Genomic DNA, 23,293 nt, shown 5'->3' with positions numbered 1-23,293 from the left:
TTCTATATTTATACTCTGCTCTTCATGATATTAACTTTGAGCTTTTTTTTTTTTTTTTTTTTTTTTTTTGCGGTATGCGGGCCTCTCACTGTTGTGGCCTCTCCCGTTGCGGAGCACAGGCTCCGGACACGCAGGCTCAGTGGCCATGGCTCACAGGAGCAGCCGCTCTGCGGCATGTGGGATCCTCCCGGACTGGGGCACGAACCCGCGTCCCCTGCATCGGCAGGCGGACTCTCAACCACTGCGCCACCAGGGAAGCCCTAACTTTGAGCTTTTATAGAATAGTTTATATGCCTTGATTTGAAACTTATGCAAATTTAAAGTTTTCTTGAAATATAAACAAAAAGCTTTAGAAGTCACCTGTTTTTAATAATTTTTATTTCTAACAAACAAGGATTCAGCAATTGTACTTCTTATGGTGATATGTAGATTTTGTTTTTGTTGTTTTAGTATATCATAATAGAGACCTTATTCAACATACATTTTTTTTTAAGAACTGTTAAGCCCAGTGCCAGAAAGGAAAGCAAAAGAGATGAAAGAAACAAAAACACAATTAATAAGGAGGATGTGATCCCTGATTTAGGAAACTCACAGAATTCAGAGGTAGAGACCAGAAACCACACACACACACACACACACACACACTATTTTGTATGGCAAGCCCTAGCTAAGCAATGTGTACAAAATAATAACTTGCATACAGAAAGGGATAACCATGTATGCCAGATAAGGCTGGGGCAAGCATATAGAAGTTGAGTTTTGAGGTGAATCTTAAATCACTTATTCACAAATAATAGTACCCAGAGTTGGGTGTCTGTTGGGTGCCAGGCTCTGAGCCAGAAGCAAAAAGGACAAAGATAATGAGAAGTAGTCCCTAACATAAAGTAACCACCACATCAGAATAGATTTCTAACCAATGAGTACAACAAAACGTTACTAATGTCACTATTAGTCGTGCAGATGGAGAGAAATTTTCCTAGCCAAAGGCAAAAAATAGAAATAAAATGAAAGATGAGGAAAAAAAGTAATAGTCCCATTAGTTTTCCTTTAGTACTTCCTACTTTTCCTTTGAAACCCCACCCTATTCTAGTTAAGGTTACTTACCTTTCCTTTATTTGTCATTATTCCTTAAACTTACTTCTCTATTGTAATACTCATCACATTGCATTCTACTTGCTTGTCTATATCTTTCTGCCATATGAGGTTTGTTGAGCTTGAAACATGAACAGGATAGAAGATAATTTGAGAAGGTGTCGTGAGGCCAGTTGTGAAGTCTTGTATGTCTTATAGGAATTCTGATCTTTGGGTATAGAAGGTGGATTGGAGGACATGAGGCTAGGGCAGGTAGATAATGTATGGGATATTGCAGCAGAATGGCCAATACCATGAAAATGATAAGAGAATAAAATAAGGCAATGGCAGCAGGATGGAGAGAGAGGGATAGATTTTATCTTTCTTGGCCTTTCTTGAGCTATTTTCCCCCCACAATACTAAATATCAAATGTTATCAAATCATTGTCCTAATAGACAATGATTTGTTAATTCAGTACTATATCAACAATGGTAAATGTTCTCTCTCATCAATATGCCTCTCTCAGCTAGACAAAAATGTATCAAAATGTTTGTTCTTAGCTATAAATATAATGTATTTTAATGTAATCATATGATGCTAGGAAGAATTCAGTAGTAATTCAATAGAAAACTAATGCTTTGTTTTGCTATTGCAATTAGAAATTGGCAGGCTTTTGTGGTTGTTGAACTTTATTGTATTTTTATTAGTAGTTTGGTGTTTGTATCTGGCCTTTCACAAGTTAGTTCACATGCAACATTGATTTGTTGCCATCCTGCTTATTATTCACCAGGCAAGACAGATAATATGATGCCTCATATTTCACTGACAGGAAGTCAAAGAACAAAAGCTCCTCTAGGAAAGGTTGGCCAAAAGACCTTTGGATTGGCATTAGAATCGTTTTCACAGTCTTTTTTAGGTTACTGCAAGAAAAAGTTGAATTTTCATTGCTCAAAGATATACATCTGTAAATATGAAGGCAACTCTAAAACCAGAACTATGCTTTGCATAACATTCATAGAGTCATCTATTATTTTCTTGCCCTTCTTCAGAAACTGCACAAAACCTAAGTATCTGTTGTTCTGGAATGAATTAAGACATGAATACCTCAGAGGTGATGCACAGTTGTCCCCATCGTATGATTTGCACCATATCCCAAATTTCTTTGACCTGTTCTCTCATGTTCTTCGCCTAGACTTTCTTTTATCCCCCTCTCTCTATTTTCCACTTCTTGCACAAATGACTGAGATGAATCCATGGATTTTTCTTAGTTCTGCTTCTGTTCCACAGGGGGACAGAATTTGCTCACTACTGTTCTAGATTTTCTTTGTAGAAAAGACTTGGCAGAATTGATGATAAACACCCATTCTAGTTAAATGGAATAGCAATTAGAATATTTTTTAGTCATTTAGTACATTATGTAATGTAACTGTATAATGTTAAAACTTATATTTTATGGTAGACTCTCCTTTGCCTGATGGTATTTGAATAATAAAAAAATGAGTTGAGTGAAACTAATTACAATTTTTTATGTTACCTTAATACATGATATATGTACCATTACTTACTCCTTTTCTTATGTTCTATATGTATTTTCATTCCATATGTGTGTTCCCTTTGAATTATTTGAAGTAAGCATAGTTTACTACTTATGAAGTAGGGAAATTTTAGGAGATAATTCCCTACTTCCATTTGAAAGATTGAATATATAAATGTTCTTTCTTTGTTCAAAGGTAGGACATCCCTGACAATAGTCTATGTAAGCAAGGAAAGTACATGTACTAGTTTATAGAATAAAATTGTGCTATTTTGTAACAAGTTTATGAAATAAATTTAATTATAACTATTGATAAAGTATAACAGGATGCATATTCCATATTGAAAATGGGCAGTTTTTTAAAAAAAATCAGGCTACTTATACATATTTTTGTTTGACTTAATAATATAGCATTTAAAGTTAAGTAAGTTAAGGAAAGAAACCTAAGCATTCTTAATAATGAAGCAGTTTGTGAGTTTTCATTTCAAATCAATAAATATGCTTATCATATACTATTTTTAAGGTATTACATCAGATGTGGCCAAACAGGAATAGTTCAATGTCATTATGTTAACGTAGCTTAAATCCACTTGAGGAAAAAATACTATTAACATGTGAAAGGTTAAATACTAAAATAAGTTGGACAACAGTTACAGAAATCAACATTGGAAATGGCAGAAGACAGTGTATAATCAATTTTCAAGCAAATGTGCAAAAATATTATCAGTGCAAGTTCAGAAGAGTTATATATCAGTGCTACTTGGCCTCATCAGGGAAATCTTTATAAAAGATATGGGATGTAGCCTGTAGCTTGAAGGATTTGTAAGAGTAAGCTAGGTGAAATTGGAGGAGTCTAGCTTATTTGAAATAAGTTGAATTCTTTAAACTAATGCACCAGGATGGAAAAGTACAAAGAAAGGAGGAAACAAACCAATTTCTTTTGAGCAGGAGATTCTTGTTGAGAAACTGAAGAAAACATCTGAAAAGGTAGGTTGAGGCTTTGACACATTTAATGGACAGAACAGAGTAAAGTGAAGTGAATGTTTTATTCCAAGAGTTCTGATGTTTTCATAGACAGAAAGTGTAAGTGATGTGCAAGATTGATTAGAAGATGGGGAAAATTAAAAGCAATAAATCCAACTGGGATCGTCATTATGAACTTTTACACCACAGACTCTTATCTTCGAATGAAATCTAACTGTGATCTCCAACATAAAAAACATTAAAAATGCCATCGTTTTAGAGCAATATATTTTCTCGGGTCATACTGGTACTTATATAGCCAAGAAATGGGAATACAAGTTTAACCATTGATATTTTCTAATATATAAGAGTGGTTATTTGTAACACACTAAAGTGTGCCTGATACTAAAATGTAAAAGACATTTCAGAAGAGATATTATCAGATTATACAGGGCTTCTGAAACAAAGTATTCAGTTTGCAACTCATCGAGGTAGAAGATTATTCAGGTACCCTCAACAAGAGATGAAAATTTAACAGCCAAAGATGTCATCACACTCTGTATAAAACCTCTCAGTGACTATCCATCACCCACAGGCAAAATTCCAAACTCTTTCTTGGGGCTGATGAAGCCCTTCATGATCTAGCACATACTCACCTCTCCTGCCTCATCTATAACCAACCTTCTCTATTGGCCAGCTGTTACCAGTTAGAAAGCTGAGTTCTTCAAATACTTTAAATTTTCTCTTCCTCTGGGCCCTCTCATGTGTTACCTAGAATATCCCCTTTTTCAGTGGTCGGCAGAGCCTCACCCAAGCCCCAAACTAATTTCAGCCTCCCTGCTTTATTCTTATAATACTTGGTATCTTTGATTATTTGCTACCTATCAGTCTGCCCCACTGGATTTTATGCTCTATAAAAAGATCCAGTTACCTGACACATGTTGGTCAAATCAAAGGATGATAACTTGAGGAGTTTTAAATAGACTTTATTTTTTTAGATCTGTTGTAGGTTAACAGCAAAACTGAGCAAAAAAATACATAATTTCCCAATTTCCCATGCCTCCACACATGCATAGCCTCTGCCACTATCAACATCTCCCACCAAAGTGGTACATTTGATAAACTGATGAAACTACATTGCCACATAATTATCACCCAACATTCATGGTTTACTTTACGGTTCACTCGTGGTGTCGTACATTCTGTGTGCCGATGTACAAAGAAAAACTGGATGAGTGTATAATGACATGTATCCACCATTGTAGTATCATCCAGAGTAGTTTCACTGTTGTAAAAATCCTCTGTGCTCAGTCTGTTCATCCCTCCCTCCCCTTAACCTCTGGCAACCACTGATCTTTTTACTGTCTTCATAGTTTTGCCTTTTCCAAAATGTCATATAGTTGGAATCATACAGTATGTAGCCTTTTCGGGTTGGCTTCTTTCACTTGGGTAATATGTATTTAAGGTTCCTCCATGTCTTATCATGGCTTGATCGTGCATTTCTTTTTAGCACTGAATAATATTCCATTATCTGGATATGCCACGAGTTATTTACTCATTCACCTACTGAAAGACATCTTTGTTGCTTCGAAGTTTCACTAATTATAAACAAAGCTGCTATAAACAACCATGTATAGGCTTTTTGACAAATTCATTTTTAAACAGAATAATTGGAAAGACACTCCAGTGAAACTATTCAAGAATCATCTGGACATTTACAAATTAGTGTTTTGTAAGGGACATCAAGACTAGATATATATTTTTGTAATATTCATTCTATTTTCAGTTTCTTTAATAGAAACCTTCTATATGCTAGATACTGTAATAGGTGCTGGAAATGCAAAGTGGAGAATTACAGAGTTCTCAAGTTAAGGATCTCATAGAATAGTGGGGAAAAAGAGACATGAGGCAAATAATTCCAGTATAATATGGGGAGTGCACAGTATAAGTATCATGGAATTGTAATCAGTTCCATATGGTGGGAGCAGAGAAGGCTCACAAAACTGAGGACATTTGACTTGAACCTTGAAGGAGAAGCAGGAGCTCACAGTCACATGATTTGAGAGTAGTCATATACAGACCCAGAGATTAAAAAAACATAGAGTAGGCTGGTGTTGGGGAAATAATGGGAAATTAAGCTAGAATAATAGGCTGATGAGATGGGGAAGTATCTTTTTTTAGTCCTTGCTAATGGGTTTGAACTTTTTCTTACATTAGCAATATCACTAATAATTTAAGCATAGGTGTGATGTGAATGAAGATTTTAGAAATATAATCCGATTGCCTGTATGGAAGATATAGAAGGGATGATGATGACATTCCAAGAGACTAGGAAAGCTAATGGGCTGGTTCATCTCAGAAGGAGATTGATCTGTGATCGTGGGAGTAGAGGTGAAGTGTAGAATAAAGACTTGGGGGATATTTAAGAGGTTGAATTTATAGGACAATTACATCTAATAAAATTGCTTATCTTATCCTTAAGTCTCCATTTAAAAGTGCATTGGGATCTATTTGATTTAAGAAAATAATAGCACAACAGAGAAGGTGTAAATAAAAATGCTACTGATTTTGTGTCACAATTAAAACATTTGGGATTAATTTTCTATGTTCCCTAACCAGAATCCCTAAAACATGCTGTTTTTAAAACTGTTGTTTTTCTTTGTAATATATATTTTATAGGATTAGGTTTTAAATTTCTGTTTCTATAGATTTGAGATGTTGAGATACAAGGAGACATCAGTTTCTAATGAAAAAATTAAGAAAATTAAGACAGTTGAAAGGCTATTGAATACACTTTGTAGCACAAAGTCTTAATGATTGACATGTCATATGGAATGAAAGGTTGGCATAGATCTAGAATAAGAGTAAATAAAATTATCAAACACTTCTTAGATGAATATTGGCATATTCTGTTGGTGCACAAGGATGAACAAGAGAAGAAAATAGTTAAATCTACAAGCACTAAATTCATTAATTGTCTTTAATTGGCAATTTGGTTTTTCTACGTCAGTAACTTTGTTGGGAAGTTATTGCCTTTTGTAACTGTCGGGGTAACAATTAGCTAAAAAGATCTTTTAAGAATAAATTGAGATCTTGAGATAACCGATGTACTTATGATTAGAAATTAGATAAAAGCCAGGTGATTTACTATAATAGTGCCAACAACCAGAAATCAGGAGGAAATAAACTGGGAGAACATTTTAGATGCTACTGTGGTTGCCATTCATTGCCAGTGTATTTGTGTGTGTGTGTGTGTGTGTTTGTGTGTGTGTGTGTGTGTGTGCGCACCTAAGTGTTAATGTGCTTTTTTTCCTCATTTAATTTCAGCTATGACAGTGATAGCTGGTGCCCACCATTACCAGTACAAACTTATTTACACCAGGGTATGGAAGATGAACTGGAAGAAGATGATGATCGTGTCCCAACACCTCCTGTCCGAGGCGTGGCTTCTTCCCCTGCCATTTCCTTTGGACAGCAGTCCACTGCAACTCTAACTCCCTCCCCACGGGAAGAGATGCAGCCCATGCTGCAGGCTCACCTGGATGAGTTGACAAGGGCCTATCAGTTTGATATAGCAAAGCAAACATGGTAAATATCCTCATGAGGTCAGGGGACCCATGCTTTCAACACATGGATAGAGGAAACGTTCTTTCACATTAAATTCACAAGAGAGTCTCATTGAACTCTACAGCTGGGGTTAGAAATGCTTTTGTACAACTCCTTCATCATCCAGATAAGGAAATTGACTGAAGAAATGTTAAAGAATTTGACCAAAGTCACACAACTAATTAGAGTGAACTGGAGCAAGAATTCAGATGTGCTGAATTTCAGGCTCAAGTACTTTTGGCTACACGAGAATCTTTTCTAATTTACAGTTTAGCCTCAATTAGCTTATCCTTGAACTCACTTCCAACACCATAATGAAGGACTCTTTTTAGATTCTTCAAAGTGCCTGTGATTAATTCTGTATGTGTTTGTGAATATGTAAATGTAAGCTTCTGCAAATCACATATGGTCAGTGTAAGTTATTAAAAGACCTTCTTTGGGCTGAACTAAATGAGACAGAAAAGAACAACAATGTTAGTAACAGTAAATGCACACACACAAAAAAGCCCCTAGAATAAATCACAAATCCCAAATTCCTTTTTTTCTCATTGATTCATAAACTTTCATAAGGTATAGATGGCAGTCTGCTGATGTATCCCGTGAAAAATATGACAGGAATACAAGTGGAACCAACTCTCACAATTCTGTGCAGTTATTTTTTCTTATTTTCTCTCCCTTCTCCCAAACAGTAACATGTAAGTTTGACTCCTGAAAATGAAATCTCAGTAACATACCTCTGATTATCTTATGTTGATTTACGTCCTGTGCTTGAAGTTAAAGTTTTATGAAAGAGCCTTAGCTTCTTTTTTGGTAGTTTTAGCTACTGGGATGAGCTGATAATGAGATGTCTTATTCTCAGTGTTAATGAACTATGTGTTTTAAAAATACAACTAAATATACAAAGAGATACTCAAACCAGGAATATCATTTAAAGCTTATTACAAACATAGGTTCTTTTTTTAGAACCAGAGGTTCTTGAACATTTTCTCAATCATCAGATGTTTTTCCAAAGGTCAAAGACATTTTACTGGTAAACAGTATTATTTTGCATCAGTCTGCTTTATAAAATACAACTATTGAAGTTGAAGCCAGCTGCTTTAAGAGCCAGAGGATTTCTTTCAAGTTAATTAAATGAAGCCCTGCCTATTAGTCCTTTAAAGCACAGATTCTAGCTTGGAGGGTCTCAGCGCTGCCTGCGTTTTGGAATCATCTGGATAACCTGGATGCGTAGGCCCCAACCCCAGATATTCTGATTGTTTGGTCTGGGATTTGACTAGGGTCAGCCAAGGCTGGACCACAGCCACTGCCGCTCCTTACTAGCTGCATGATAATGGGCAACTCGCTTAACACTTCTGTGCTTCAGTCCCCCATTTGTAAAATATAATGGTAATAGGAATTGACTCATCTACAAAGTGAGAGGGCAGTCCCCCCAAGACCACCCTCACTTCTGACACTATGTACAAGTTTGGAGAGTCCCCAAGACTACCCCCAGGTTCAAGAATCGCTAGAAGGAGCCGCAGAACTCACTGAAAGCTATTATACTTGAAGTTATAGCTTCTTATAGTGAAAAGGTAGATTAAAATCAGCCAAGAGAAGAAATGCATGGGAGAAAGGCTAGGAAATTCCAAAGACGGATCTTCCATTTGTCCTCTCCCAGTGGAGTAGTGAAAAGCACAATTTCTCAGCAACTCAGTGTGACGATATGGGTCAACCAGGGAAACTCACATGAGCCTTGAGTTTCGGAGTCTTTATTGGGGGTCTGTCACATAGATGTGGTTGACTATCTGCATGGCTGACCAGGGTCTATGGCCCCTCCAGAAGGTGAGCTGATATCCTGTGACTCGAAGTTCCCTCCATAAATCATATAGTTAGACTTTCTGGAGGAGCCTCTGGCCTCCAGGTAAAGACATTTTATCAGACAGGATGTTCTAGAGCTTAGAGATTACCTCTCGGGAGTACAAGGCAAAAGTCTAACTTCTCTTTGGGCAAGGTCAAATTCTTTATTTCACACCATTGTTTTTGGGAGAATTAAATGAGTTTACGCTTGTATAGTACTTAGTAAATTATCTAGCCACGTTATAGCTGTTATTATTCAGAGGGCTTGGGTTTTCACCTGAGTTGTTTATTGCTGTCTTTCCACTCTTAGAGCCCCACTTAGTGAGTGCTCTATAGACACTTGCTGAATGAGTGAACAAACTAGTTCTCGTCCACCTGCCCCAAGTACCCACAGAGCACACCCTGCTTCTCTCTCTGAGTATGCTTCTGTTAATCCAACAGTCCTCCAGAATGCCATGCTGACGCCCCATGTAGGAGGTATGAGTCTTCATGTGCTCGCACAGGACCTTGCCCTACTAGGATGGCAGTGCCAGCCCATCTGGGCTGCACATCGACATCACAGGAGGAGTATGTAAAAATAATAATTCCAGGCTTCACCTCCAGGGATTCTGTTCCTATTGACCCATGAAGTGCAGAACACAGTGCCTGTTACTAGAAGATACTTAAAAATGTTACGTACCCTTTTCCTGTTCATCTCCTCATTCTCCCGAATTCAAGGAATACACTTTCACCACTCAGTGTGTCTTGGTTCCATCAAGAGGTGTCACCAGTGCTGTAGGACTAGAGTGTTGGTCTGTTCGGTCCTTCTTAGGACCAAAGTGAAAATTATTAGACAAAAATGGCTCATGTATATAAATATCACTTTATATTCTCTTGCTCATGACTTGACTCACTCCATCCACTCTTCACAAACAGAATTTGAGGTTACACTTAGAGCAAGATGTTGCCATCAACACTCAAGATTTTCTGTGAAAGCATTAGTTAGGAAACTTCCTGACTTTCCAATGAATGAGCTGTGATGAATGCCAGGTAATAAATGGGACCTCAAATGCCTTATCTATTAAATTAAAGATGTGGGCCTGATGATATTGAGGTAGCTTCCAGAACTAATATCTTAGGTTTTTTAACATGAAAAGGTCTAGAATCTTGTTAATATTGGAGTTGGTTACAAGTTCAAGAATGCAGTTGGGAGAAGAATATTAAACAAATTCTGGAAAAATGAAATATTTTCCCCATAAATGCAAATATTAAAGAAAATCTTGTATCTTTAATTCAAAAACTAACCATAAAAATGCATAAATCGCCCTTAAATCCAGTGGTCTTTTAAGTATTTTCTATCAAGGCAAAAAAAACCCCCAAAAAACCAAATGTGTCAAAACATGCTATATTCCCTCTATAATGACAGTAACAAATAACAGACTTACTTTCCTTCAGCATTTTATGGTTTAGAAAAAACTCCTAAGTAGTCACCAAGCGAGCTGACTGGACTCTAGTGTCCAGCTCTGCCTTTTACTAGCCATGTTATTTGAAACTTAAGTCACTTAAATTTGAACCTCCCTTTAAAAAATTCTGAAAGAGAGGTGATATACCAGTTCTATCTACTTCCCAAGGTTGCAATTAGAGTTACTCATTCATTGCAACTGGTTTATTTGGCACACCTACTGTTCTAAACACAGAGTGCTGAGATGAATCTTTTCTGCCTTTGAGGTGTTTAAGACTTTGGTGGCTAAGACAGATGCAAAAATATTAGCTAGAGCAAAAGTAGCCATTCCTCCCCAGTTTAACCTAAACTCGTTAAAGTGGAAACAATCACCCAGCCTGATTCCTGGGGGATCGTGCAGGAGGAAAGCCTCGTAGGGCAGCGAATGGGCCATGGTTGGAGGGAGAAGGTGTTGGTATTAGATTTTCATGTGACATCTTTTCCTCATAAGGGCCAGCAGGTGACGTGGGTTACACAGGCTGAGTAGAACTTTGACACAAAACTGGGAATGTAATTGTATTCTTTTTGGACCAAAAAATATCAGCTTTAAATAGATATGTGTGATGAATATTCCTATTCTCCTCTGGGTGATTTATTTGCACAAAAATGTTGGGTCTGTAGTCTTTTTCCTCTGTGTATCATCCCATAAGTACCCATAGAAGAGTGTAATAGTCTATACTGTTGTTACTGTTTTGGCAAGTCATGTATACGTAGACCATTGTCTCTGCTGAAATGTAAGAAAGCATAGTAAGCTCCAGAATTAGTTAAAGGAAAGCAAGAAAACAAAATTAGTTACCACAGCAGGCTGTTTCATTCTAATTACAATTTTGTGGAACGCTAACCAGTACTTTTTTTTTTCCTTCCCTTGTGAATTCTAGGCATGTTCAAAGCAATAATCAACCTCCGCAGCCCCCGGTTCCACCATTAGGTTACATGTCCGGAGCTTTGATTTCCGATTTGGAAACAGATGTTCCAGATGATGATGCTGATGATGAAGAGGAAGCTTTAGAAATCCCCAGGCCCCTGAGAGCACTAGAACAGACGCCCGGATCCAGTACGGACAATCTAGACAGCTCTGTGACAGGTAATGGAACTGATTTAATAGGAATAAGTGACCCATTTGTAATATTAAAATGCATCGAAAGTCAAATACTTTCTTATGTAAGATTTATTCCACTCCATCTATTTCTTTAACATTTTTAATATGTTAATATTAAACACAAAATTCAAAAAGGATTTGGAAATACTTTTGCTTCGCTGCAAAAATGATAAGAAAAATTCATGAATTTTAAAAAGCTTTAAGACATGAAAGAAAACTCAGTTACATCCAGGGCTTTCATGAAAAGTTCACTCTACTGGGGAAACAAGTCTATTACGTAAAAAACCTTGACTTTTAAAAATGATATATTTTGTATATCAGGAGCAACATACAAAGTGAATGCAATCTTAAAACGCTTCTTGATATTTCACTCCGTAAAATCATTCACTGATGAAAATAAGCAACTCTTCAGAATAAGGCTCTCTAAGGTTGCACAAGGTATTATTTTTAGAGTGGAGAAAATGTATAGCAAGATAAGCTATACATTTATGCATTTCATATTGTTGATCCAATAATTGCTTCTCTCCCAAGAAATAGTTATTTTTGCTGTTTACCCCTTTGACTTCCTCTGGCCTCCTTCACCAAGTGAAAGGCTGCAACTCGTATCCTCCTAGGATGATCCCAGGACTGCCACCTTTTCCCAAGGATTTAAATTTAGCAAATTGTATTTAAAAAAACTTAAATCCTAATGTGTACACAGTGACTGTGGAGAAAAGTAAAAATTCAGTCTTTCTATTCAAGTAGGTATCCGTTCTTTGATACACACACGCAAATGCCTCTTACGTGACTATAAAGATATAAGTGCCACAAATGTGTCGCCCATGCATGTCCTATCCTTGAGTCTTCTCTGTGTGCCACCCATTTCTATATTTACCTTCATGACACTCTTCATTCTAGGAGTGCATTTTACCACAGTCCCATTTAATTCATTTTTCCTCCAACGGCTTCTTAATTTGCACACATTTCACACTGTGTGTTATAGTTCAAAAACACTGATGGAAATTCCTTTATGAAAGTGATGGAGAAGCATGAGTACCTACATGTTTCCTCTGCACGACTTCCTGAATTACACAATGTCATGCACAAGCCTACACTTTTCAGGTTTTCTTTTCACCTGGGGGCCGTCTGCATGCCGAGCTAATTAAGATTTAAGAAGTGCAGATAAACTGCTGTGATTTGAAATCCAGATCCGACTGAAGGTGGCAGAGCAAAAGTTTAAATCTTTGAATGCAGAGAGCTAACTTATTACTGCACTATTATGTTAAGCCCCTTTGCCTGAATTTCTAGCATAATCTCCTTCAGGGTAAAATCTGCATAGTTTTGCATGTCTCGCTGCTGATACTGAACTCTTTTCTATTAGGAATGCAGTAAAAATTGCAATGATAAAAGTCAGCCAGAGCCTATGTAGTTCTTTTCTTAAATATTATAATGTCAAAGATGATAAATATACCTATAAATCAGGAGAAGGCCATTTTGAACTTTTACATGCTCACCTGTTAATAACATGTTTCACTGTTAATATGACTGCAGTTAAAGACAATCTGAATTTCCCCTTGTAGCTGGTATAATGTTCATTCCAAATGAAGCTTTTATTGGTAAGAAAAAGTCTGTTTTCCTACTTAAATTCGGTGCTTAATTACTGCCATATATAAAAACCTCAAGGTGTTTAGGTATGCATTCCACAATGAATTTATCCTATGAATAATATCTCTCCTTAGTTAGTAAAAGAAGTTGCACTCTATACCAAAGGAGCCAAGCAGGAAACTTTTTTCTTTTTTTTTGGGGGGGGGGATTTACAATAACTTTGTGGGGAAGGTATGATCAAAGATTTAATTTGCTTTCTAGGGTGTAAGTGTAATTTAAAGTAAATAAAAGTTAAAAATAAAAGTAAATATAGTTTTTCAGAAAAAGGATGTGTGTGTAGGGAGGGACTGTGTGTACAGAAGAGTGTGCGTGTCTGAAAGTATAGCCTGGGTTTGTGATTATGTGTAAGGTGTGTGTGTGTGTGAGTGTACGTAGGAGTATGTATATGAGCATACATAGGACGTTGAGTGCAGTAGAGCATGTGTGCATGTGTGTATGTGTACCTGGGGGTGGCCCTGAGATGCATGTGTGTATGGACCAAATGCTACAGAAACCAACATGCTAATGAATATTGCTCTAACGTGTTTATGTTTTCTTCAGACACTCAAGGCTAGTTTAATGGTGCTAAATGAGGTGGGCAATAAAACAGAGGCTATTTCCATTGGCTTTGTATGTTTTTAAGATGGTAAGTGCCCACGGAGAGGATTCTGATTTTTGCTCAAATTACCTTGAATTCTAAATTTGTGTGTGGTGTGAGTAAATTAGTCATCACTTTCATCTGAATTCTCTATTTTCATTTTCATGAAACTAATGACCATTTTTTTATGAAATAGAACTAGCAGTTACGTACCAGTCCTTGAAACTCTAAAGCCAACCAGAACGAAAGCCCAGCAATAACACAAAGATGGGCTAATAAGACTGTATATAAAATTATTTAGAATTTTACTTCTGAAATATGTTGCATTCCAACAGCTGCCACATTAAGGAATATCAGCAGTTAACAAGGTACAGAGCTTATTTTTGTAAAGAAATAAATATATTATTTTCAAATGTTTTTGGAACAACTAAGTAATTTATGAGGGCCTTTAAATTTTTTGAAATAATGCTTCATGAATGGAAAAGGCCAAAAAGAGAGGAAAGTATCAGTAATTCTATAACCCATAGTCTCAGTGGCTTAGTCTGGTTGGGTAGTTATAACAAAATATCATAGACTAGGTGCTTAAAGCACAAACAGTGGAAAGCTGACAAGTCCAAGATCAAGGTGTGGGCAGACTGGGTTTCTGGTGAGAGCCCTCTTCTTGGCTTACAGGAAACCATCTTCTCACTGTGTCTTCACATGGCAGAGAAGGCAGCAAGCTCTCTGATCTCCTTTTATAAGGTCCCTAATCCCACCTTCATGACCTCACCCTCATGACCTCATCTAAACCTAATTTCCTCCCAAAAGCTCCACCTCAAAATACCATAACGTTACGGGTTAGAGCTTCAACTTATGAATTTTAGGGGGATGTCAACATTCAGTCCATAACATTCAGGCGTGGAAAATGTATTTGAAAATCTGTTATTTATTGATTTCCACAACAAATATTTATTGAAAGTCTATTCCTTCCAGCCACTTGGCTAGGAATTTAGATTTGGTAATAATAGTAATAATAACAACAACAACAACAACTTGCACATATATAGCCCTTTGTACACCCAAGGCACTCTTCTAAACAGTTGCCTGTTTTCATGTATGAGTGGCTTAGTGAGCTAAGAATGCTTCTTACATTTTTAAAGGGTTGTAAGAAAACAAGAAACAAACAAAAAGAAAAAATAAATGACAGACAGCAAAGCCTAAAATATTCAGTATATGGCACTTTGCAGGAGAAGTTTGCTGATCCCTGTTCTAAGGTTTTAACATGTATTAACTCATTTAATTGTCACAACCCTATTTTTATTCTCATTTTATAGATAAGGAAATTGAGGCACAGAGGGGTTTAAAGACTTTCTTTAAGATCACCCACCTGATAAGTGGCAGAAGAATGTTCAAAATCAATCAGCCTTACCCCAAAGACCAGTTGTCATGATCCCTGCTCTGGAAATGCTCAACTGTTTTCTCATCTTTGGATTTAGCATATTTAAGAGGAAAATGATTTCCTGGTCTGTTCTTCTCTCTCCCTTTCTGTGCATGTGCATGTATACATATATGAATAAATATATATTTATACAAATACAACACATTATTTTATCTCTGGAAACATTCATTTTTACCCCTTATACACTTAATAAGATCAAAAATATTAAATTTTTAGATGTAACTTTTATTATTTGTTTTTTTCATATTTCATTCTATATTCAGTTATAATGACTCATGCCAACAAAATTCAACTCTCATAGGGAGTCACATTTTTATAATTTTATTTTAATTTATACTTACAGTTTAAACCTACTTGGTTGTAATAAAGTACAAACAATGTTCTGATTACAGCACATCACACTCTTTTCTGTCTAGAAAGTAAACATACAGGATTGTTTCAGTCTTCAGGAATATGCTTGTAATATTTCCTTCTAAATGCCAAACCCACCACTTTTGAGTAACAGGTTGGGGGAAACCTTTAATACTTTTTTCTTTGACTTCCATGGTGGGAGTCAAGGGTGATGTTTCCTGTATTTAATGACTCCAGCACAGGGAAAAAAAAAAAAAAAACAGAAGGCAATAGGAGAGAGGGCAGGAGAAAAATGTCCTGAACATGGAGTCAAGATTCTAACTGCCTCAGTGATCACAAAAAGTAACACTGAGAGTGAGTGCTGTTAAATGAAACAAATAAAAGTTTCCTTGACTGCTGAACCCCACGTAAATACCCTGGTTGAAAGGAAATAGGGGCTCTATATTTTCTGTATTTTATGTCTTTGGAGGTTTTTGCTGGAAGTCCCAAAGCAGATTATTTTGAAAACAGTAAAACCTGGCAGCCTCACCACCTTACTTGACCACACAGCTTTTAAAGAATTGGCCACTTAAAAGCATGACCTGATTTCTTGCTTTTGTTGCAAAAATTTAAGGAAAATATTTTTGTAATAAGGAAATTTCAGAGGTAATGCTAAAAATCACTAAATAATTTTCTTAGACATTCTCCACAGCTCTGATTTATTTAAAAAGAAATTAAATACTTCAAAATTTAACAGATAAACGTGGAATATCATATATTCAATTTTTATCTGAGTAGAACAAATTAGCAGGTGTCATAGGTCACAAGGAAGAGATTTTTTAATTTCTTATTTTGCTTTCCCTTTTATATTACATATTCCTTTCTCTCTGAGGAATGTAAGTGAATTGTTGTGCATTCAATATGTTTGAGTGAAAGAACTTCTAAATATTAGAAATGTTCTTCTACATCTAGGCAGAGGTCAATATTTGGATTGATTTGTCCAAAGACACTTAGAGCTGAAGATTTTATTTAACAGATAGTTAGACAGATTGCACTTAATAGGAAGAGCTCCTGTATTAAATATTGGCTGAAAACATGGGGGACAGCCAGTTTTTGTATCTCATAAAAATGGTAATGCAACAATTAGCAGGATCATATTATAAAGCATACACTTTACTCTAGCTTAATGGGTCTAAGGATGAGCATCTATCAGCAAGGAAGGATTTAGCATAAAACAACATGTAAATGAATTGATGACTGATCATAAATTAATTTTAGTGCTGAAGACATAATGGAGATACAGCAAGATACCACTTTATCATGGTATTTTACTGCTCAGTACCATTTTGCAACAGCTTAATGTCCTATCTGCAGTTCTTCCTTAACAGCTTGAATACATTTGAGATTTTTTTGGCCTTTCAGCAATTTTTAAACCTGAGAAATTTGGAAAGATGGAAGATGCAAACACAAATAAATCTGGCTATGTTACACAAATTCATTTTTCATTAAATGTTTAAATATGTATTGATTATGTTTGTGTCTATAACATGTCAAATTGGCATGGATTGCTTGTAATTTGTGAAGAATCTCTACCTTCGCTGTTTTACCTAGTTTTGGTTTCAACTTTCGTGGTTATGTTTACATTTATGAAAGAAAGCCAGTTATCACAAAAATGGCTTACTTTCTAATTGATGAATCACTGTTTTTCTTTTCTTATAATCATTGTCTTTTTTTGGTAATAGTTTACATAAATCTTCAGATAATCTTTGATGTTTAAATATAAAGAAAAAGAAAGAATGGTAGCCACAGAGAGATGAAATCAGAAATCATGAAATAAATTTTAACAATTTTACACTATGGAAGAAATTTAATATATGTTATATACTTTTTTACTCATGGTGTATTGCCAATTTTCCTTAAAAATATTTCCCGCAAATGTAGCCATTCCGTATATCATAAGTACTCCATATCTCAAATAGAGAGAATGGGTTGTCAAACATAAAGACAGAGGAGCAAAGAGGGAAAGAAATTTTTTTTCCTTCTGTTTGTTTCCTTCTTGCCCTCCATTTTGAAGGCAAACTCAACTATATTAAGCTGAAGGCACTTGGCCCTCTTTAGTTTGTGGTGATGAGGTTTCCTATTGCCCATTATGGGCAAATCACTATGGCACACATCTCTTCAACTCTAAAGTCATCTATCTAGTTTCTTTGCTCTTACAGAGAGTGGTGGAAAAAGAATATCTTTCTATATTGACCAACACCCACTTGAAGCCATGCCATTCATCCATGCTACCCTCTCTTCCCAGGGAAGGGAAAAAAAGCATCAGAGAAAACTTCGTGAATAACTGGAATTTCTGAGTAATAGTAAGGAGCATTAATGATTGAGATAGTCAGAGCAAAGACCCAAAGGCCGGAAAATAGTTGATTTGTTTAGGAATTGGCAAATCTGTATGTGGAAATCCTCATATGAAGGACTAGTTACATCACTGCTTTCCCCATTGTCCAAGTAATCAACAGGAGTTGACTGACCTTATATTCCTTATTTAATAAATGTTCTGGGAGTTATTTTGAGTATGTTCTTTCTGTAACTAAAGTAAGGCCATTGCTAGGAAATTACACATGGAATAGAATCCCATGCAGAATTTATACTGAATAATGAAAATATCGAAGGCATTTAATTCATTATGCCAATGTTCATTGAATTTTTACTGGGAAATGTCCCTGTACATGAGGTATTAAAATGAATAATAAATAGTTCCTAATCTCCAGAGTTCCACTGTCTGGAAGAGAAAACATATATGCAACAAACACTAGTTTGTAGAGATATGATATGCTACCATATGCATACTATTTGAAAAACACAAGAGGTAGAGAAATTGATTCTCTCTAAGACAGGGTTGAAGACGAAGTGGAGTCAGGGTAATAAAAGAGATGATATTGATTTGGACTTTGAAGTTAGGCACTGGGCAATACAGTTAGTAACAATCTAGAGGTGTGTCAAAGGAATGAGAGGCAATGGGGCTGAACTGGCTATTAGAGGGAATGGGACTGGAAAGGTAGGCTGGGCTAGATATTGAAGAATCTCAAATACCTCAGTCAGTGTTTAAATGTATTGGCAAACTAGGTAAGGCTTTGAATGGAAAGACAGAATTATGTGATAAATGTCCCAGAAAAAGTGATTCATATGACAAGGAGGAAGATAGAAGGAACCAGAAGGAAATCAGTTAGGAGGAGGTTAGGAATGAAACTGGAGATGTAGAAAAGGAGATGCTTGTTTGGAGAGTGAGTTTCAAATAGCCGGCACAGATTTATTTGCAGATTTCAGCAGACATGTAGAAATACAGAAAACAGGACATAGAAGGGACCAAAACTGAGCTTTCCCATGTTTCCAAAGTATCCTCAGTTCTAGGGTTTCATATTCTTTTGTGATCACTGGCTGAATCACTTTGATTTTTTTCTTATCTACTGTAGCATTATATTGCAAAACTGATTGCATCATTTCTCCTTTCATTTTGGGCTGCTGGTCCTCGACTTGTGATTATTAACTCAGAAATGGTTCTCTCAGAGGAGGCTCAGTTGCTGGTGTTATCTTGGCTTCCTTGCAGTGGCCTGTGTCAAGGGAATTTGTTTGGAAAGTAAAAAGTGTATCTCCATGCTTTTGGCAAATAGAATCAAAACTCTTTCTTTTTCTGCTACACTTAGCACCCTTTTAACTTCTCTGATCCTTCTAACCCCTCCAGTGTCTGTTTTCTCTGTCTTGAAAGTGCATAAACCCGTGTTATTGAATCCTGGCACCTGAACTAAAAGTACAAACACTTTATCGTGGCAACACTTCTAACTCTACTGCTGTCTCTTAAATATTGGAGTAAAGGGGGAAGAAAATCTATGGCACTTAACTTTAGTCTCTTTGATGTGAATACGTGTTTGTTTTATTCTGGAATATTAAATTAGCTTCGTATAAATACTTTGTGCCTCTCTTTTTAAAAATTTGGGATAAGCAACACTTGGTATTTTTATTGTGTCATACCCTAATGGTACAACAACCTGAATAAATACTGTAATGTTAATTGTTTTAAGTAATAGATCGTCTCAGTGTGCTTTGGTCTAAGAAAAAAAAGGATAAAAGTGTAAATGACTTGCTAAAAATTAAGAATAAGCATTATTTCTCAATAGCATCATATTTTGCAGCTCTTTACGCATAAAGCTGTGATTCTTTTCCTCTATTGCCATGTTGCACTTTGCAGAAAAATCCATGTTAATGTCAGTGGTATTCTTTATAATGATTAATTTTCTAAAATAAAGATTAGTATTAAAGAGAAAACTGGAGGTCTTAAAGTAATTGAAAAACAAAGAAATCATACTAAGCTTTGAAAAAAATAGAACTTTTCAAAAATAAATTTTTTGTTATATTCTAAGTCTATTTGCTCTGGTATTATTCATACATTTTTGATTATTAGTGTTTGTTATTTCCTGAGTAATTACATTTTTATTTTAAATTCTTGAAATAATTCTAGCCCTTCTGCAGTATGTGAGTGTAGATTTCATGACAATTATCACTAGTCTGCATTAAATTCAAAATATATTCACACTATTTGTTCAACTGAGTTCTTGATAAGTTGACTTTAAACACACTATAATTTATTTCAGTAAAAATGTTTTTCTCTGAAGTCTAGGCCTTAAAATATACATAGCAATTCTCTTTTAGAAAATAATAGTGTAACAATTTAAACAAGGTAAGAACGGAATCATACAGAGCATGTTTTGTTCATGTGTTGAAAACAGATACATGTCTTAAATGAGCTTAATTCTTCTGCACTAGAAATGTTTAAAACATGGATGATGCTTGCACATGGCTAAAGAAGTCTTGATGAAACCCGATTTACCTCAAGGAAGAGTGAGGAGTGAAGGCTTTTGTTCATTAGTATAGTTATGTACAAGCAGATGAGCTATCCAATATATACAACTCACTAGACGACTACATTTGTTTTTAGGTTCAATGGTAAATGGATGGGGCTCTGCATCTGATGAGGACCGTAACTTTTCTAGTCATAGATCTAGTGTAGGTAGCTCCTCAGATGGCTCCATCTTTGCCAGCGGCAGTTTTGCACAAGCACTGGTGGCAGCAGCAGATAAAGCTGGTTTTAGGCTGGATGGAACCAGCCTTACAAGAACAGGTTGGTAGACTGAGTCAACACTCTTTGCATGAGAGAATCTTGTCCTTGGACACTGAGCTATTTATCTTCTGTTCTTTCTCCTCAGTGAGTCTGACTGCAGGGTTTTCTTTAATATGCATGAACACAGTTTGGGTGCTCAGTTATCAGACAGAACTCTCTTCTGATGCCCCCTTTGCAGAGCCAAGAATAGGCTCCTACTCACCACCTTCCATCCTTTGTTCCCCTTTCCCTTCATGGTTCTGCTGATTAATTGGAATATGCTTCCTTCTTATACTACAGCAAAGCTGCAACTCAGATTGCCATTAAATTTTCAATAATTCGCACTTTGCAAAATTCTCACACAATCAATAATGTACCCAGTGATTAAAATTATTCAGCTTTTATCTCCATTACTTTCCTTTGCCCCATTTCTTTCTGCAAATGCATTTTCTGGGAAGGTTTTCTCAGCATGGGGTGAATGGGTCTGAAGCTGTCAGTCTAACAGTTCAAATGGCTGATGGTCTTATTAGTTGTTTGGCTGTTAAGATTTTAATCCAATAATTTATTATTTGTTTTAAAGGATGCTAATTAAAAATACACCCACTGCATTTGCAAGTTAGATAAAATGATGACTACTTGTATGTTGCTCTTTATCACAATCTAATTTTGGTTTCTGAAATTAATAAATAATAATAATATAAAAGACCAAATATGTAATTTTTCACATTTCTGATCATTAACTCAAAAATAAATGTGGGATTCACTCTATTAATAGATCAGTAATTTCGTAATCATTTGTTTTACTGAACAAAATAACTTTGGCATGATCCTGTTACATGACTGTGTGTACTTCTTAAATGCACATAGAAGAAACTTCTGATATATGAATTAAACTGAGTTGCCTTACAAAACAAACTAATTAAACTCTAAATGCATTTTTGAAATCTTAATAGTATTCAAATAGTAGAAAATAAAGGACTTTGACCCTTCACTAAACTCTCAAGTTATAAAAATGAGTCTTGGAAGCTTTCTTTGAATTATACCATCATATCATGTTATACTATTTCTTTTGAGTATGCACTAGGTATCTTCAAAGTAAAGAAGATTTTCCAAGCATTGCAGAGGTTTATTTTTCATATAGCATCTGAACTAAAATATGTTGTAATATAATGGTTATTTGAATTTTCTTGCTTTCTAAGGCATAAGTCAGAAACTTTATGTTGCCTGAGTGCTTTTTGTGGCATAGCTATAAGCAGAACAGTGAGAAAGTGCAAGGAAACTAATAAATTAGAAGGCACAAGTACATTTCTTGCATGTATGCTAATAGCTAATAAAGCATTAAGCGATATCATGTCACATTGACTTAAAATGTAACTATATACAGTAATTTTGAATGAAATGAAAACATGCAATAGAGAATAAATACATGTACATAAACCAACCCTCTCATACCATAATAAACATGTTATTAAAATTGTAAGATGTTGAAAATTCATTAGCTTACCTTTTGCCAGAATATATTTCCCTGTATATGTACACTAAACTACAAGACAAGGACATAACACATTTCATTTTTCAATGAGAATTTGGAGTCTGCTCAGATACAATACTATTCATCAGAAAACACCTATTGCACTTTGGATATACAAGGTGATTTTAACCTGCTCTCTATCCTATACTATACACTAATGTTATTGAGTTTCTGCTAAGAGAGGTAGAATTCATCATGTATGTGTATGGGTGGTAAGGTCAATTAAATATATGTATCTGAGCAGACCTTTCATGTAAAATTTCAAATGTAATTACTACAGGACATTTTTCTGTGCTCAAAGAGCGTTTGTAAGATTCCAAGGGTGAAATTTGATTAAACAGATAAGACAGTACATAATTCACTTTAGAAATAGCTTCTTTAATTTTAAGGAGTAAAAGCTGCATGAATTTGCCTATATCTATGAAAATATTACTAAGGTTGTCAAGGTTAAATAAAAATATAATCAAGGAATATTGAGTTTTTGGTTAGTGGTTTTGTTTCATATTCACTTGTTTAAATTTTTTCAGTGGGTAGTATGTTGTTTATAAAAATCGGACAAATTAAATGCAGCAGAGCATATTTTTTTTCTATGGAGATGCACCAGTATTTTGTATCTTCAAATGTCATCTCCAGGCAGGTTTAGAGGCTAGTCTTAGAGCAGAAATACAAGACAGAATCAAGGTCTTATAATAACATTCTCTATACCTCATTCCCTTTGTTTACTTTTTAGGCAAAGCCTTTACCTCCTCTCAAAGACCTCGACCAACGAGCCCATTTTCTACTGACAGTAACACCAGTGCAGCCATGAGTCAAAGTCAGAGGCCTCGGCCCACTAAAAAACACAAGGGAGGGCGAGTGGACCCACAACCAGCATTGCCTCACCGAAGGGAAGGAATGACAGATGGTAGGTTTGTTTCCTTCTCTCGTCTCCTAACTGAAAAGACATGCTCTGTGCAATCATTAACTTAGATTAAAGAAGCTATGGTAGATTAGGCATTGCCTTGTTTTATAACCAGGCTGAACACCTGGCA

At 35.7% G+C, this 23,293-nt stretch overlaps 1 protein-coding gene across 11 annotated transcripts in view; it reads left to right on the top strand.

Annotated features, from left to right (window-relative positions):
* Positions 1-23,293, top strand: part of ROBO2 (roundabout guidance receptor 2) — a 1,654,780-nt gene that overhangs the window by 1,619,881 nt on the left and 11,606 nt on the right. For 10 of the 11 annotated variants that reach the window (XM_067739210.1, XM_067739219.1, XM_067739217.1 and 7 more), the window contains 3 exons: positions 6,897-7,157; positions 11,370-11,575; positions 22,993-23,166. In XM_067739210.1, coding sequence (XP_067595311.1) covers positions 6,897-7,157; positions 11,370-11,575; positions 22,993-23,166 — 641 coding nt within the window. The remainder of the gene's footprint in view (positions 1-6,896; positions 7,158-11,369; positions 11,576-22,992; positions 23,167-23,293) is intronic. The other variant, XM_067739215.1, reaches the window with a different exon arrangement.

The sequence above is a fragment of the Pseudorca crassidens genome, chromosome 5, assembly GCF_039906515.1.
Source record: "Pseudorca crassidens isolate mPseCra1 chromosome 5, mPseCra1.hap1, whole genome shotgun sequence".
Classification (NCBI taxonomy): Eukaryota; Metazoa; Chordata; class Mammalia; order Artiodactyla; family Delphinidae; genus Pseudorca; species Pseudorca crassidens.
This window is presented reverse-complemented; position numbering and strand designations above follow the sequence as displayed.